The sequence below is a fragment of the Fundulus heteroclitus genome, chromosome 13 (genome assembly GCF_011125445.2).
Source record: "Fundulus heteroclitus isolate FHET01 chromosome 13, MU-UCD_Fhet_4.1, whole genome shotgun sequence".
Taxonomy (NCBI): domain Eukaryota; kingdom Metazoa; phylum Chordata; class Actinopteri; order Cyprinodontiformes; family Fundulidae; genus Fundulus; species Fundulus heteroclitus.
Window position 1 is genome coordinate 11,117,538 of NC_046373.1, and position 15,460 is coordinate 11,132,997.

A 15,460-nucleotide genomic window follows, 5' to 3' on the forward strand; every position below is an offset into this window, starting at 1 on the left:
TGAACAACCGAGTGGCCTTACCATGTAAGCTTTAAATTATACATTTTAGAAGAGGTGGAAAGAGTATCAAACTAATGTACTCACGTAAAAGTACAGTTACTATGATAAAATTGTACTTAAATACAAGTTAACAGTGTAAAATGTTACTCAAGTAAAAAGTGCGTCATATAAATTTGACTTCCAGTAAAAAATACTTTTTTAAGCAGTAGAACGTCCTTCTGCATTTCACAAAGGAAAAGAGGAAATTTTGGTCTGAAATATGTTTTTATTTAAAGGAGCCATCTCAGTATTATTCTCTGTCACACCAAACCCTCTGCATTTTTCATTACATCCAAGAGGTTTCTCTCTGGTTATATATAGCACCAATTCACAACACATGTCATCTCCAGGCATTATACAATCAAATCAAACATGCAGATTGGTTAAAAAGTTTTCTGTCTTAGGGAACTGTGCAGATTGAATCAAGCCTTTGACAAGCAGCATTCATTCCTCCTGAAAGAACGTAGAGCCACAGGGGACAGTCGTCTGCATTGTCGATGGCTTTGCAGCAATCCCTCATACTGAGCATGCATAAAGCGACAGTGGAGAGGAAAACTCCCCTTTAACAGGAAGGAAAAACCTCCAGCAGAACCAGGCTCAGTGTGAACGGTCATTTGACTCGACCGACTGGGGTTAGAGAAGACAGAGCAGAGACACGAAAAGAAAACAAGCACCAATCCAGGAATACTTTCTATGTTAGACAGGATAATGTCAGACCAGATGTACCTACTACGAAGAGCAAAACATAGAAAACATAAAATTAAAAGATGAAAAAAATAATGCAAAATTAGAGAATAGTAGAACTAAATTTTAATGTCCTCCAGCAGCCTAAGCCTGTAGCAGCATAACTTCAGAGATAGCTTGGGATAGCCTAAGCTACTCTAACTATAAACTTTGTCTACCAGTAGACCTGCAGTCTGAGAGCAAAATCCTCTGTTAGGAACATATGATGTAATCAGATATCTGATGTATGATGGGGCTTGATTATTAAGGGTTTTATATGTGAGCTGGAAAATCCCTTCATAACTCGATCTCTTTGGGCAAAACCTGCTGCCTTTTTTGTACTTGAACTAAAACTGGTCCCTTAAGTATAGCAATGGGTTTTCTTCTTTTTCTTGGTAGTCAACATTGGCTGTAGTTGACGTGTCTTTGCTAGAGCCAATAACATCTGAATGGATGTGCCTCCATGTTGGAATCTGATTTAAGGCTGTTTTATCGTTGACGCACGTACGGTGCCCACAGAAATGAGACATGCGGACAAAACGTCTGCAGCATTTATGCCCTGTGAGGCTTTTCCTCCGGAGTAGCACTATTCTCCTAGACTCTAGAGGGCAGCGTTGTGTTCCTACGTCAAGCATACTTCACCCCACTACATGTTAAAGTAGAAAACACCATAGACATAATATAAGAGTAGACGCGTCATTGGGCGGGTTCTGCCTATGCTGCGATGCGTCAGAGCGTCCGCCATCTTAAATGTGGCAAATCTGCAGTTACTCAGTCACTTAAACAGTATCAGAGGGACTTTAATCTCTGAATATACTTTGTATTCGTAGTATTTTTTTGTAATAGAAGTTTATTTTCGTATCCTTTTAGCTTCATTCTCCTGAATTTATTCTCCTAAAGAATAAAAATATTTAAAATAATCTAACCTGGTCCTATTACTCCAGGAGTGAAATAATTCTACAAACTGTGATTATTCTGGAAATGTTCCCCCTTAATTCTCATAATATGATGTTTTTATCATAACATTATCACTTTTGTGTTTGTTTGATTATTTTTACTTTATTGACCTAGGACTTTTTTTCCTCATATTATTAATTTTACCTCTTTAATACTCACCCAAAAAGTCTGTTCCTAAAGGTTCACATGTGACACGGTTTTATGAAATAATGAAGACCACAATGTTTAGATTTAACAAATTGATCCTTATATTCATAATACACACACACACACACATATATATATATATATATATATATATATATATATGTGTGTGTGTGTGTGTGTGTGTGTGTGTGTGTATTTATTGCAGCACAAGAATGAGGCATCTTCTCTGATCCACGTTCACAATAACAGAACTCAACTTTTTTCTGCCACATACAATATGGCGGTGACGTTGACGTGCGAACCTGCGCCCTATGACGCGTCTACGTATATATGATGTCTATGGAAAACACAGTTGTTTCCAACATTTTAAAGTCTCTTTATTTTTTCCAAAAGTGAACTTAACACTATAGTCACATAGCTCTGTGGTTCAACTCTGGTGGTTTAAGAGGTCGAACATGCTACATCTGCTCACTTGTAGCATTTCCCGCCACCGTACCACACGCCCCTGATGATTGACTCTTTCCAAACAGCGCCAGAGTACACCACTCTCTGCCTGCTCCGTGCTCCGCTCTCTAGTTGTGTAAACAGAAAAAGATGGAACTTTTCTTCCAGGGAATCCCTGGCTCATGCACGTTATTGCTGCCTACAATTGTAAAAACCATAGAAGAAGAAAACAATGATGGATGGCAGACTACAGTTTTGGTCGCTGACTCTTCTGAATATAACTAAGCAACAGTTGAACCGCATTGTCTCTGCGCAAGAAAACTTTATTCTCTGCTATCTTGAATGTTTATTAGTTGTGGTGGCTAATACGCATATACTTCATGGTAAGCAGAACGGTGCTCTGTCTGCCAATGTTATGTCAAACATATTTTCTTTACCAAGGGAGGCTTTATACCTATAATTAGTTCCTTGATGATTTACATTTTTTACCATGTACAAACTGAGGCCAAACAGGCAACACAGCTACTGTATTATGTGTATGTGAACATGTAAAGTATGTGGCGTAGGCCTTACAAGAACTATCAGCAGGTGCAGAGGGCCTTCCATCCAGGCAGCCAACCACAATGACACCACCCATGCATCCAGAAGACAGCTGAGGAAAGCCAGGGAGAGAGCCCCCCCCCAATGCAACCCCCCAGCCAGCAACAGCATGAGTAGGTCAGAGGGTACCAAGTCCCTGCCCCATCCACCAGCAACCAGGTGAACTCACTCGCACAAAAAAGGGGGACCGACCCCACCCACCTCCGAGTGCAGCAGAGTGAGCACGCACAGGGCCAGCAATGCCACCAGTGGCAAAGCTACCATAGCTTTTCATTAAACATGCCTCACATTAAAAAGATGTGAATGAAGAGCTGAGCCACACCTAGATTATTCTTGAAATCAAATCATGTTTTATCACTACTTATAAAAACACCGCTCCATGTTGCCTTGCATCTATTGCATCTATTTTACTTCTACTACTATTTTACTTTTACTCTAGGCCCCTAAACATTTCCAGAAGTCCAGCAATTGCCTAAACAAGGAGATCACCAAAACCAAAATGCAGAAATTAAACAGCTGGTTCTTTTTTGCCAGACTTTCAGTTTAATTCCAAAAAAGTGACAAAAATCATCTATCTCTACCTGCATTATAGATGGATTTATTTAACCACAAACCAGTTAACCCAACAAGTTCAAGACTTATTTGGGGAGGAGAATATTGAGGATTGGCACTCCCCAGTAATTACCCGACTGCCCCATAACCACCAATTTAATTCCCAAGTCTCAAACACCAACCTGAAAGTACCAGCATACTTCCCTGTTTAAAATGCAAACCCACTCTTACAACATAACCCAATAGATTTTGCTTTTCTTGTACCCTCTACAGGAGTTAAATTCCCCATGAGTAATCCCACCAGTGGGGGCAAAGGTATAGAAAATCATATAATATGGCAGAGAAAATGTATGTGAGACGATAACTTGTAGTCATTTAGAGTACCTGGATTAAGACCAAATTGTTCTGAAATGGAGACAATGCAGGTTCAGCTCAAAAAGTGGTAGCTGTATATTTGAAAAGGGAATTTTATTTAGGTAATCTGAAAAAGAGAAACCCATATATTATCACTGTTGCTTGTGTATATTTTCTAACACATTTTTCCTTCCACTCAGCCTTTCACAGACATGCTTTGATACAGCTTTCTGTGTAAGTTAACAGACGTAATCACTTTGTGTGATGAATTTGTGAGTTGTACTGTTACCGAAATAAATGAACTGTTCAGTGATATTCTAATTTATTCAATTTTACTTTTAATCCAAATAAGGTGATTACAAAAGCAGTTCTGATCATTACAACCAATGTTAAAGTGGAAGTGTGTCATAAGGATATCCTTTTTGACTAAAAACCACAATTCTGTGTAACTTTTAAGGAAAAAGAAAGAAGTGAAAGCTTTGAGTGAAATTTAATTTTGGATTTGTGCATCTAAAAGCAAATTTAGAGAGACCAGAAAACTCACAGTTTTTGGACCAAGGGAGGAAGTTGGAGTACCCAGAGAGAATCCACACAGGCATGGGGAGGACGTGATGACTCCATGCAGAGATACCCCCAGGGTGTGAATCAAACTCCAGAGTGCTACCAGCTGCCCCTCCACGCAACACATTGGATAAAACCATTTTAAAGAGGAAAAAAAAAAGGAAAAGTTTAAACTTTGTAGCAGTAGAAGTTGGGTTTGGGCTGCTCTGGAAATACTGCTGCTGAGAACATAATAGACAAATCAACCAACAGAACAAACAAAGACACTTGATGGAAAGCAGCACACTTATTAGGAATTACGTTTCTATTTTTGACAACCTTTCTAGTTGTTGGGTATCGGAGGGTCACATTATAGCATTCTGAACTGATCTAAATGACTACATCAAGTCCAATTGGAATGCAAACAAACCGAGCGAAATCTGTTGCCTCCTAATTGAGTAAAAAGTAACTCACCCTTGTTGGCTGTGATTCATCAGAAAGGAACAGAAAACTGCTTAACAAGGAAAAGGAAGAAATATTAAAATCATGCCATCACTTCTATAAAGTCATGCCCTTTTTCCATCAAACTGATCACTCGCAGGATTTCCTCATCTTAATAAAGACGACTCTTACACTTCAATGTTCAACAGTCCAGCCGTTTAACAAATAATGCTTTAGTATTTTGCAAAAGTTAGAATGGGTGGAAAATTGAACTCCATGATCAATACGTGCATAGAATACCTGAAAGAAACGCTAACAGTGTGATATAACAATACTATGTTTCATATACATAGATTTTAGTCATTGGTAGATAATAATCTAATCCTAGGCAAACAAATAAAATGCACAAAATCTGAGTTTATTTTTATCCTTCTGATCAGATCATCTAAACAGCAGAACTAATTCACAGCAACACAACTACCACAAAAGATGAAGCGATTTTAATATTTTTTGGGTTGTATCGACTCAGGTGATACACTTTAATTCCTTAAAGTTGCTCCGTTTTATCTGACTTGAAAGTGGAAAAGATTATGCATTTTTACAGTTAAATATTTGTTTTATGTGGAGAATATGTTAGGACAGGATTTGAATACATTGAAAAGTATATAATATGTAAAATCCACAATTAGCTCACTTCATGTTTTTTTTTTTGCACCTATATATGATGGTTTCACTTATAGAAAATGCTAAATTAGAGTAAGAGCTGGAGTCACTCGTGTTTTTTGTTGTGTGCAGTAAATATGCATCGTTGCTTAATCAATGAGAATTGTAATGTGGGAGAGAAATTATGTGTGAATTTGAAAAATCTAAAAAGAAAACAGAAAAAACGTTATCTGCAAATAAAGGGTCCACCTGTGTGTAATTGAATCTTAGTGTAAATGAATGTAGTTTTTTTTTTTTTTTTGTCGAGCCGTCAGGGGTCTAGAGAACAGTAGAGCTGGCGACGTTGGGCTGGCCGGAACGCTGGTGAGGAAGAGATGGTGAGTTTAGCTTGAAATCCGTCGACAACTGCTTGCAGTTCTAGTTATTTAAATATTTTTTTTAAATATTTCAAAATTTGATATCATGGCTCAAATACATATCCAGTCCCCTTGGGTGCACACTTTGTGCAACTGCTCTATATTGTAATTGCATCTGTGAGTCTTTTGTTGGTATGTCTCCGGCAGCTTTGCACATGTGGAACAAGCATCCCTGGGCTTTCTGAAGAAAAGTTTTCTCTGTTCCAGATAACTAAAAACCCACGAGCCTGAACCTGGTCCACTCCACCTGCAGTGTTGTGACCACCACCACAGCACTCCCTGAGGGGATCTCATTTAGTCAATTAATATATTACAGGCTCATATTTTGTGGAGCAGGTAAAAACAAATTCACGTTAGATATTTTTGGTCACTTTCATTTTTGATCATATGTTTAGGCAATTGAGTATTTTGGCCCACATGATGGAAAGTTTGGATGCCCCTGTGTTAGTATGTGTGCCGTTGTATCCAACGATTTACAATTTCAGATGATGGCAATGCTCTGTGAGATGCTTAAAGCTTTGGATGTTTTTTTTATACCCTCAATCTGCTTTAAACTTCTCCCCAACTTTCCAAGAACTTGTGTTCTTTGGGGCTTATGATGATTTGTTCCCTAATGCATGTCGACCAAGTTGGGAATCTGCAGGACAACGCTGACTTCCTTAAATCTGGCTATAGCAATGCATTTTGCTTATGGGTGGTATTGAAGCAAAGTTATTTTTTTAAATTATAAAATTTCTAAATGTCATAAATTTACAAAACATTTTAGCAGATAAACAAATGTATATTTGTAACAAAAGAAACCCCTTTCACTGCCATTAAATGTTATACTTTTTCAAACAAAAACTGTCAAATTGCACTGTTATGTCAACAATATTGGCTGTACCAATTTAAGATAATAAATTCCTTTAAAATTCATAGTTCAAGATAATATACCCAAAATATTCTCAAACCATGTCCTGAATATTTTAAAGTTTTGTTTATTTACCTTGGTCAAATGCTTTTTTAAAGAAATCAAACTTCTTGTCTGTATGATTTGATTGAATGTGACTTTGTAAAGTGCCATGAGATGTCATGTGTTGTGAATTGGTGCTATATAAATAAAATTGAATTGAAAAGCATAATACAAACATTGTTTTTAAAATACGGACCCAAATAATCATATAAAATCCATATTCTGTCATGGAAGGCCGAAAACTATTTCCGAATTGCTGTCGTCACGTTTCACAGTATGAACCATTTTTTAACTCCCCAGACTAAATGCTTTTTAGTAATAAAAACAATAATTGTAAAGCTTCATTTTAACTACATAAATTAATAATGACCAAAATTGAAAGATTTAAGAAAAAAAAAATTTAATCATGAAATTATCGGTAGAGGGATGCTGAGGCTGAAAGTGCCAAGCAGGAGGCCTGGAGGAGGACAAAGGATTTATGGATTTATTGAGTGAAAGAGGACAAGAAGGTAGTTGATGTGACAGAAGAAGATGCAGAATATAGGGTTATGGAGACTGATGGCTTTCTGTGGCAATCCCTGAAAGGGAAAAGCCGAAAGAAGAAGTTTATTATAAAATTTCAAAATTATTCTTAGATGACCCTGCCCACAGGAGGAATAAAAAAAAGTGTTGTAATTTCCCTGGATTAAATTTATTTCAACCAATAATTGTTGTCATTTCCCTGGTACTTAGCCTAATTTAAAAGTTCATTAAAAATACATTGTTTAATATTTAATTATCAAAATATTATCAGATTGCCATGTCTATATCATAAACAGCATAAATTGTTTATCATGTCCCTAGGTTTAAGGATTTAATGCACAGAATATCCATTATTTGTTGGAAAAATCTCCAAATTTTTCCCAAAAGTCTCTTTCACATCTGTAATATTCCTTAATTTTTTTAAAGCACTCCTCTTTAAAACTTTTTTTTCCCCAAAATGAAATGATAATTGCCAATACTGATCAGCAGATTTATCTATTTATTTTACACGACTGTGTGTTCCAAATTGAACAACATTTATTGCAGCACATAGGACGGGTCAAATTAAGATTATCCACACAGAATTGGAGACATAGCTGCAATAACAAACTTGGTAAATAGCAGAAACACAGTTTTAGATACAACCTAAGTTAGAGTGTGATCTTTCAGAGTTTATGCAGTGAATGTATCCTGAAAGTCTTATTTCTCTAGAGACACTAGTGGTTTTTGGGGAAATTTTCAAAAATAAAGGGTCACACTTTCATTTTTCCACATAAGACATATTATAATAATATAGTCTCAAGGTGGTATCTTGAAGTTACCAAACAAAATTCATTAGAATCAGTTCAACTATTTTGGCTATAAATGTTTTCCTACGTGTCGCACACTCTAGTTCTGGTATCTCACTGAAAATTACTATACACTCAATTCAGCCTAATGCACCATTGGTATGAAAATTATTCAGCAATCTTAAACTGTTTTCAATATAAGGCTAATAAACTTTGTATATCATTTAAATAACTGTCTACGTCATTTAATCGGCTAGATCGAATTTTCGGCAATATTCTTACCACAGCACTACGATAGAATGACTCAAGCTACATAAAGGAAAAGAGAATGACTCTCTGCAAACAGCAATTATACAGAAAGTTAACAAAAAGCAGTTTTTATCAAAAAGATATGCTGTATTTCATTTACCTCGGAAATCGGAACTATGAGCTACGAATTATGTGAACCCCAGTAAACAGCATTTTGGTTAACACAATCAGAAAAGTTGGGATTTCAAAATAAAAACAAAAGATCAGGATTCCAATATGGCGCATGGCCAGGAAAGCTGTTGTTTTGTTCATAGTACCGCTCACAGACGTCATTTAAAGATGAGCCTTCCACATGCAAAGGTTAAGAGTTGTGGCCACTAAAACACTGATTTTAGATGCTGTTACAACTGCGTCTTAATGTAACATGTTTTCATCACTGCTTTTGTCATGGATGCGAGGACCTGCCATATTAGATTAGAAAACCGGCGTTAAAACATTCCTCGGATTTTCCAAGGGGAAAGTTCGACTTCAGTGGCCGTTCTGGTTGATTCTACCGATCCGAAGTCAGGATTTCCCAGTTCTGACTGCAACTGGAACGCAACAAGATTTTGAACATATTTTGTAATTTCCCTGACAGAATCTTTCAATTTCACAGAGTTTACAGGTAAAATATGAAAAAGCCTAATGATAATAATGAAAACCCACACCCACTTTTTAATCATACTAAAAATTATCATTAAGAATCTTTCAGAAACTACAGCACCCCCTAGAGTTGAAAGTGTATAAAACTGAAGGTATTTTTCCTTGTATGTCACAATTATGAAGTACATGTGTTAGACAAAATTTTTTTTTTATTATCGAACAAATTTCAAGGGAGTATGTCAAAATACTAGCACATTTTGCTTCATCTGATCTGGCTTTAAAAAAGATAATCCTTGCCTGTTTTTCTTTATATACATTATTGTTTTTGGATTAATAATTCATCCATTCAGTTTGTATACCTACTTATCCATGGATGGTCACAGAGGGGTGCTGGAAAAGGTACACCCTGGAGAGGTCCCCAGTTCATCACAGAGCAAGACAGGACAGGACAAACTAGGCCTGGACGATAATTCAGTAACAATATATATTCAGTAACCTTTTTTTTACAGACGTATGTCGATAATAGAAAAAATGGTCAGTAAAAAGTTCAATAGAATAAAAGTTTTCCTTCCTTTTGTATTCTAGCCTATCATGTAAGTTAATATTACATCATTACATCCTCCCAACCAATCACAAACACAGATCCAGGAACGCTCCGTCACCAAGCTCCGCCCCCTTCAAAGAGTTCAGAGCGCACGCGTTCCTTTTTCTTTTTTAAAAACTTGCAATTTTGGTAAAAAGTTGGTTGAATAACAGGTTGAGTTTGAATTTAGTGTTTGTGTGTTCTGTATCTAAATATAGGTCGCTAAGCAACAGCATCAAATGGCCAGGGCTACACTTAAAATACATGTGTTGAATTTGTGGATAATTATCGATATCGATCCAATATGATTTCTATTTTATCGATATATATTTTTTATATATATCGTCCAGCCCTAGGACAAACAACCATGTGCACACACTTAAGTTATGTCTTTGAACTGTGAGAGGAAGTCGGAGTAACCAGAGACAATACACAGAAATCCTTTCTATTTGATTACATAAATACATTTACCTAGATTAGAAACATGTTGATAATCTAATGAATATTTAATTAACAATTAACAGAAGTGGGCCTTTTCTAACTGTGAAAAGTACAACTAAAGATCAATATGTGCATTTAAGTAAGTATTTTAAGTAAACCCTACAGAACGATATGGAAATCCTATTATTGCAATGAGTGTTGAAAATGAATATCTTAGTTTCTGACCATTCCTATGAATCAGATCAGGACTTTGAGTTTCCTAATGTCAAAACATTTAGCCTCAGAATTATTTGAATTATGTTAATTTTGTTTTCTTTTTTACTCTGTGCACTTAATAATATTCCGAACACTCTGAAACTTGCCTTAATCTACATAAAATGTAATGACTGAATTACAAGAAGTATAGTTACACGAAAAATAAAGTTTAAAGAGTCTCAATAAAGGGCAAAGAAGCAGCAAAATATGGCATAATCTTAGAGTATTTAATTCCAAACTCTCAAAATCACACAAATGAACACAATTCTCTAAGATTCTCAAATAATCTATGTTTTAAGTGATTTTTGTTAAGGATGTTGTTGCTTTTTTATGAGTCAAGTTGATTTCTATGGCACACAGACCTGTTTTACAAATACCCTTCACAGCTTAACAATCAAATGTGTGACACCACAGGGCTCAGGTTTGGATTTACTATTTACTTTTTATTTACTTTGTTCATCAATTACTTAAGTGAGAGCTAAAGTTCATTGAATTGTGTGTGTGTGTGTGTGTGTGTGTGTGTGTGTGTGTGTGTGTGTGTGTGTGTGTGTGTGTGTGTGTGTGTGTGTGTGTGTATTTTTTACTTAATCAATTTCAATTAAACTGAAGTCATTCCCTATGGAAATGGAAATATAAAAAGAGCAAGAGTAAGTTACACAAATAATGTATATAAAAAAGCTAGGGTATATAAAAAATTCTCGGTGTAATGTTTGATCACAAACTTTGCTGGAAAGTCTACATAAAATACATTAGAAAAAAAGTTAGGACAAAGGATTGGGGCGCTGGGGAAGGCAATGAACTCGTGTTACATTTTCAACAACTACAAACATCAAAGCTTTATAAAATTTAGGCCTGCACTGATAAAGTGTAAAGCATACAAAACAACACCACTACTTCTCTGTTTGTAATTAACTACTTAATGTGGGGGATACATTAAGTTTCATCCTGTTCCTTTTTTTAACAGATCATGTACTTACTGGACATTTCCTTTTATGTATTTGATTTTTTTTTAAACACCTTTTTAATTGTTTACATTAACATCTCTTTTGTACGACTTCAATGTATGATCAATTTGTGCACAAAATTAATAAAACAGATAACATCTGTCATGGAAAGCTCAAGGCATTGTATACTTCTACATGAACATGACACACAAACTGATGGTGACATTGGTGAAAAGTATTCATACCCCTTGTACCTTTCCACATTTTGTCACATTACAATCACAAGCATAAATGTATTTTATTGGAATTTTGTGTAAAAGACCAACACAAAGTGGTGTACAATTGTGAACTTGAAAGAAATTTATGCATGATTTATTTTATTACAAATAAGTTAGGGCATTGTGCAACATCATTCAACCCCCTGAGTCAATACTTTCACTTTTTGCTGCAGTTATAGCTGCAAGTCTTTTAGGGTCTGTGTCTAGCAGTCACTACATGTGCAAACTATATCTTTAAAAGTATATGCTCACCTTGAGATAGATATTGAGCATTTCAACTGATCTAAAGGGGAAGAATGTATATTTATATGTTAATTAAACAGCATAGCAGAAGTCATTGGAAAACTATGCAAATGTTGGGTTTGAGAGGATTTCCGAGTTAAATTATGGGGGCTGAAAATATCTTTGGGATTTTTTTTTCTTTTTTTTTTTTTTTAGTTATGTTAGTGCTCAACGCTTTTAGGCTGTGTGTTTGAAATGATTGTTTTTCCCTAATATTGTTGTCATTAACTTTATTATTGTAATAATAGCAAAAGACTGATCTCATATTTATGTCAGTTTAGTTTTCCTTCAGGTCAGACAGAAAACATTTAGGATGAGATGGTGTAGTTTCTGGGTTGTCTGCTTTGTAATCACTTTGAGGGCCAGCCTCATTAAATATCTCATTATGAATAGTCGCCGCCACCACGCAAACCCGATGCATGGAGGCAGTCTTGCTGGAAAATCCCTCGCCTCTGAAGGATATAAAATGAGGGCCCATCTCGAAGACGGGGCAAGTCCTTCAAGCTCCGACAGCCCCGAGCCTCAGAGGAAACTCAACCAGTGCTTCCCAGCAGCGCGTCATGTCCTCTAAACTCAGTAAGTCACTGCAAAAAGCGGCTTCCTGTGGGGCTCCGGCTCTTCCTCTTTCCACTCATTCATTATTTTCGTTCATTCATGCTCTAACCGGCTCTCTGCCGCAGATCTCCGCCTGCTCGCCGCCGTGATGCTGGCAGCCGCCCTGCCGCTCTGCGTCAAGGGAGCTCCGCTGGAGGTCACACCCACTGACCTCCCTCAAGGTGAGGCCTCAGGTGAGGAAGAGGAGGACAGGAGGATTTCAGACCCGCCGAGGGAGAGTAATATCATAGAGATTTGGGAACGAGTCCTTAAATCCACCGAAAGCCACCAGCAGGAGGTGAGATGTCTTTTTTTCTTTATGATGTTACATTTATTTTGTTTTCTTGCACTATTTCTCGTTAGATTAAAAAAACATAATACTGTTCATTTAATTAATTTTTTTTGTTACCTCTAAAGTTTATATAATTATACTTAATGTGTACAGGCTGTGAGCGCAAGAGTCAAAATTCAAATTGCTTGTTCTTGCACAAAATCTTGGCCAATAAAGCTAAATCTGATGGAGTCACTTCTAAACATCTGATTCATTGCATCTAGTCTTTTTTTATTGTTATTATTATTATTATTATTATTGTTATTGTTATTATTTGTCGCTGAAATTAATCTGATCGGTTTCATGTCATCGCTTGTTTTGGTCAGTTTGACGAAGAGTTCCAAGGAAACGTTAAGTATGACTTGTTGGACAAAGACAAACCTCGCTCATTCCCAGCTAAATGCCCAAACTGCACCTTAAGCAAGGTGGGTCAGATCCCCTGTCTTTTTTTTTTTTTCAAATATCCTTTTGACTCTTTTAATAAAGTAAAAATCTAACCGCGCTTCCCTGGGATTTTCTAGGAGGCCTGTCTCCAGAGCCTGGCCCATGGCATGCTGGTCTACACGGTTCTCCTGAAGCACGTGGACAGGGAGTACCACAACAGCTCCATCGTGGCTGCGGTCAAAGCGGGGATCCCTCAGCTGATCACACAGATAAAAGCAAAAGTAAGTCATCGCTGGGGCGGAAAAGTTAAGTCGGAAAAGTGTGCAGCCGTTCATCTCCGTCTCTTACTTCGACGCACTTTTGAATTTAGACCCTGTAAAGAAACAATTAGCACAAACGCAACATGAGTAAAAGATTTTAAACATAACCTAATTACAGAGTTGTGACAAGTAGAAGGAAAACGAGGTTAAAAAACAAAACAGTGTAAATCAAATTACACTTGGTGCTTTAGATGAATTAATTAATCTAATTTTTTTGGTTAACATATATTTCCTAATATGCGGTAAAGCAGAGCCCATCTAAGGAGCTCTATACGAGCTCTGAATAGTTTGATTTAGGCGCCTTCATACCATCAGATTTCACAACTCTGTTTGTGATGAAATGAAATCTGTCACATTCCCGTGCTCTGTGGGGCCTCCTGTTGGTAACGAGGCCAAATCTGCTTAAGAGCACAGGCGCAACCCAATAAACTAAGAGTATTGCTGAAAAGCTTCATTTATTATAGTTATTCAGTTCAAAAAGTAAACCTCATCCTGTGCAGATTTTTTTATTTAATTTTATTTGAGAATTAAAGCTTACAGCCACAAAGCCAACCCCAAAACCCAATACCTAAGAACATTTGAATGCTGCACCTTCCAATAGCCAGCCTCACAAACATAAATGCTAAAGAAGCCGGAGTGCTACCCAAGGAAAGTTAAGTGGAAGGATAAAGTGTAAATTTCTTTTGCATATGCACCTGTATTTCTTTATTAGGACCCCGCACCGGTTGCTGCATCTCTCTAACCTCGAGATGACATGTTTCATCAATTGGCGCTATATAAATAAAATTTAATTGAATTGAATTAACCTGCGCCATTTTCCGTCCCACAGATGAGAAACGCAGATGGCGTCGCGGCTCCGACCAGCAGCGAGGAGCAGCAGCTGCTGAAGGAGCTTGACCGGCCAGATCTGTTCTACAGAAAGATGATGGCGCACAGGATCCTTAAATCAATCCACATATTCCTAGTCGACGGCAAAAGATCGTACCAGAAGTGGGTGTCTAAAAAGCACGCGGCCCGTATGCATGGGACGCAAATCAGGAATCTCTAAGAGACGAAAGCAGACTAGCTTGTTTTAAGGAATAGCTCAGGTAGACTAGGGCCGTTCTTACTTTTCTCAGGGCTGTGAGAGTCTTCTGTGGTGGACAATGCAAGTAATTCAAGCCAGAGAGTTAGTCACTCACTTATACAGAACATATTTAACCTATTTATATTAAATAGAATACTTTATTTATTAGAGAAGCCATAGTTGTTGAATACGTGTACTTTATAGTGAATTCCTGTTAAATTAAAGCGTAACTCTTTTTATATACAAATAATTATCTCTTTATCTAAGAAATAATTTCTCAACTTCTGTTGGAATATTTTGTTACATGCAAAAATAAAGAAGTTTTTTTTTTAACAACATGAATCAGGTTTCTTCATATGAAGCATCAGAGCTTTTTCTTTATCCCAGACTGAGCCGTCGTGAGTGTTCAATGGAGGTTTGGAAATGGGACCGATTATCCCATCGTTTAAACACTTTTTTTGTTTTGTTTTTTAGGATGGACTGATAATTTATCATTTCTATGGCACAAAAGGGCTAAAACTTTACACACAGACACAAATCTAGACATATATCCCAATTCATCTTTTGGTAAAGTTCCCTCAGCAGGTTGCAGAGAAACTGCACACATTTTGTAGCCATTCTCAAGCTTTTGGCCTGACTTTGGGTCAACATTTGACGTACATTTTAATTGATAGGCAGCCTTGCAGGCTCCTGCTATTTAACTATTTAATGCATCACCTATGACTTTGGAGTAGAAGTGAAGCTTGACGTTTGCTTCCTTTCTAAATTCTAAACCACGATTTGATGAGTTTGGCATCGGCACCTTGGTTGATCAACTAATCGTATCCAAGTTTGGACCGTCTGCTGATTTGGGTCGTGATGTAAAAGTGCTGAGCATATTTGAGCAATACATCTGCTCTAACGGGAATGAAACAGCTCCTCACCATGATGCTACCACCACCATGCTTAGTCAT

The 15,460-nt window shown here is 36.9% G+C and overlaps 1 protein-coding gene and 1 long non-coding RNA gene across 2 annotated transcripts; both read left to right on the top strand.

Moving 5' to 3' along the window:
* The first annotated feature begins 2,989 nt into the window (after positions 1-2,989).
* LOC118565199 lies at positions 2,990-6,898 on the top strand. The gene is made up of 3 exons (XR_004932262.1): positions 2,990-3,069; positions 5,775-5,837; positions 6,084-6,898. It is a non-coding gene; the product is annotated as an uncharacterized LOC118565199 (long non-coding RNA).
* Positions 6,899-12,302: 5,404 nt separating this feature from the next.
* LOC105937526 (interleukin-6) lies at positions 12,303-15,203 on the top strand. Its single transcript, XM_021324705.2, has 5 exons — positions 12,303-12,388; positions 12,493-12,704; positions 13,064-13,162; positions 13,259-13,402; positions 14,271-15,203. The coding sequence occupies exons 1-5, from the start codon at positions 12,373-12,375 to the stop codon at positions 14,487-14,489; spliced, it is 690 nt and encodes a 229-aa protein (XP_021180380.2). The 5' UTR covers positions 12,303-12,372; the 3' UTR covers positions 14,490-15,203.
* Positions 15,204-15,460: the final 257 nt, after the last annotated feature.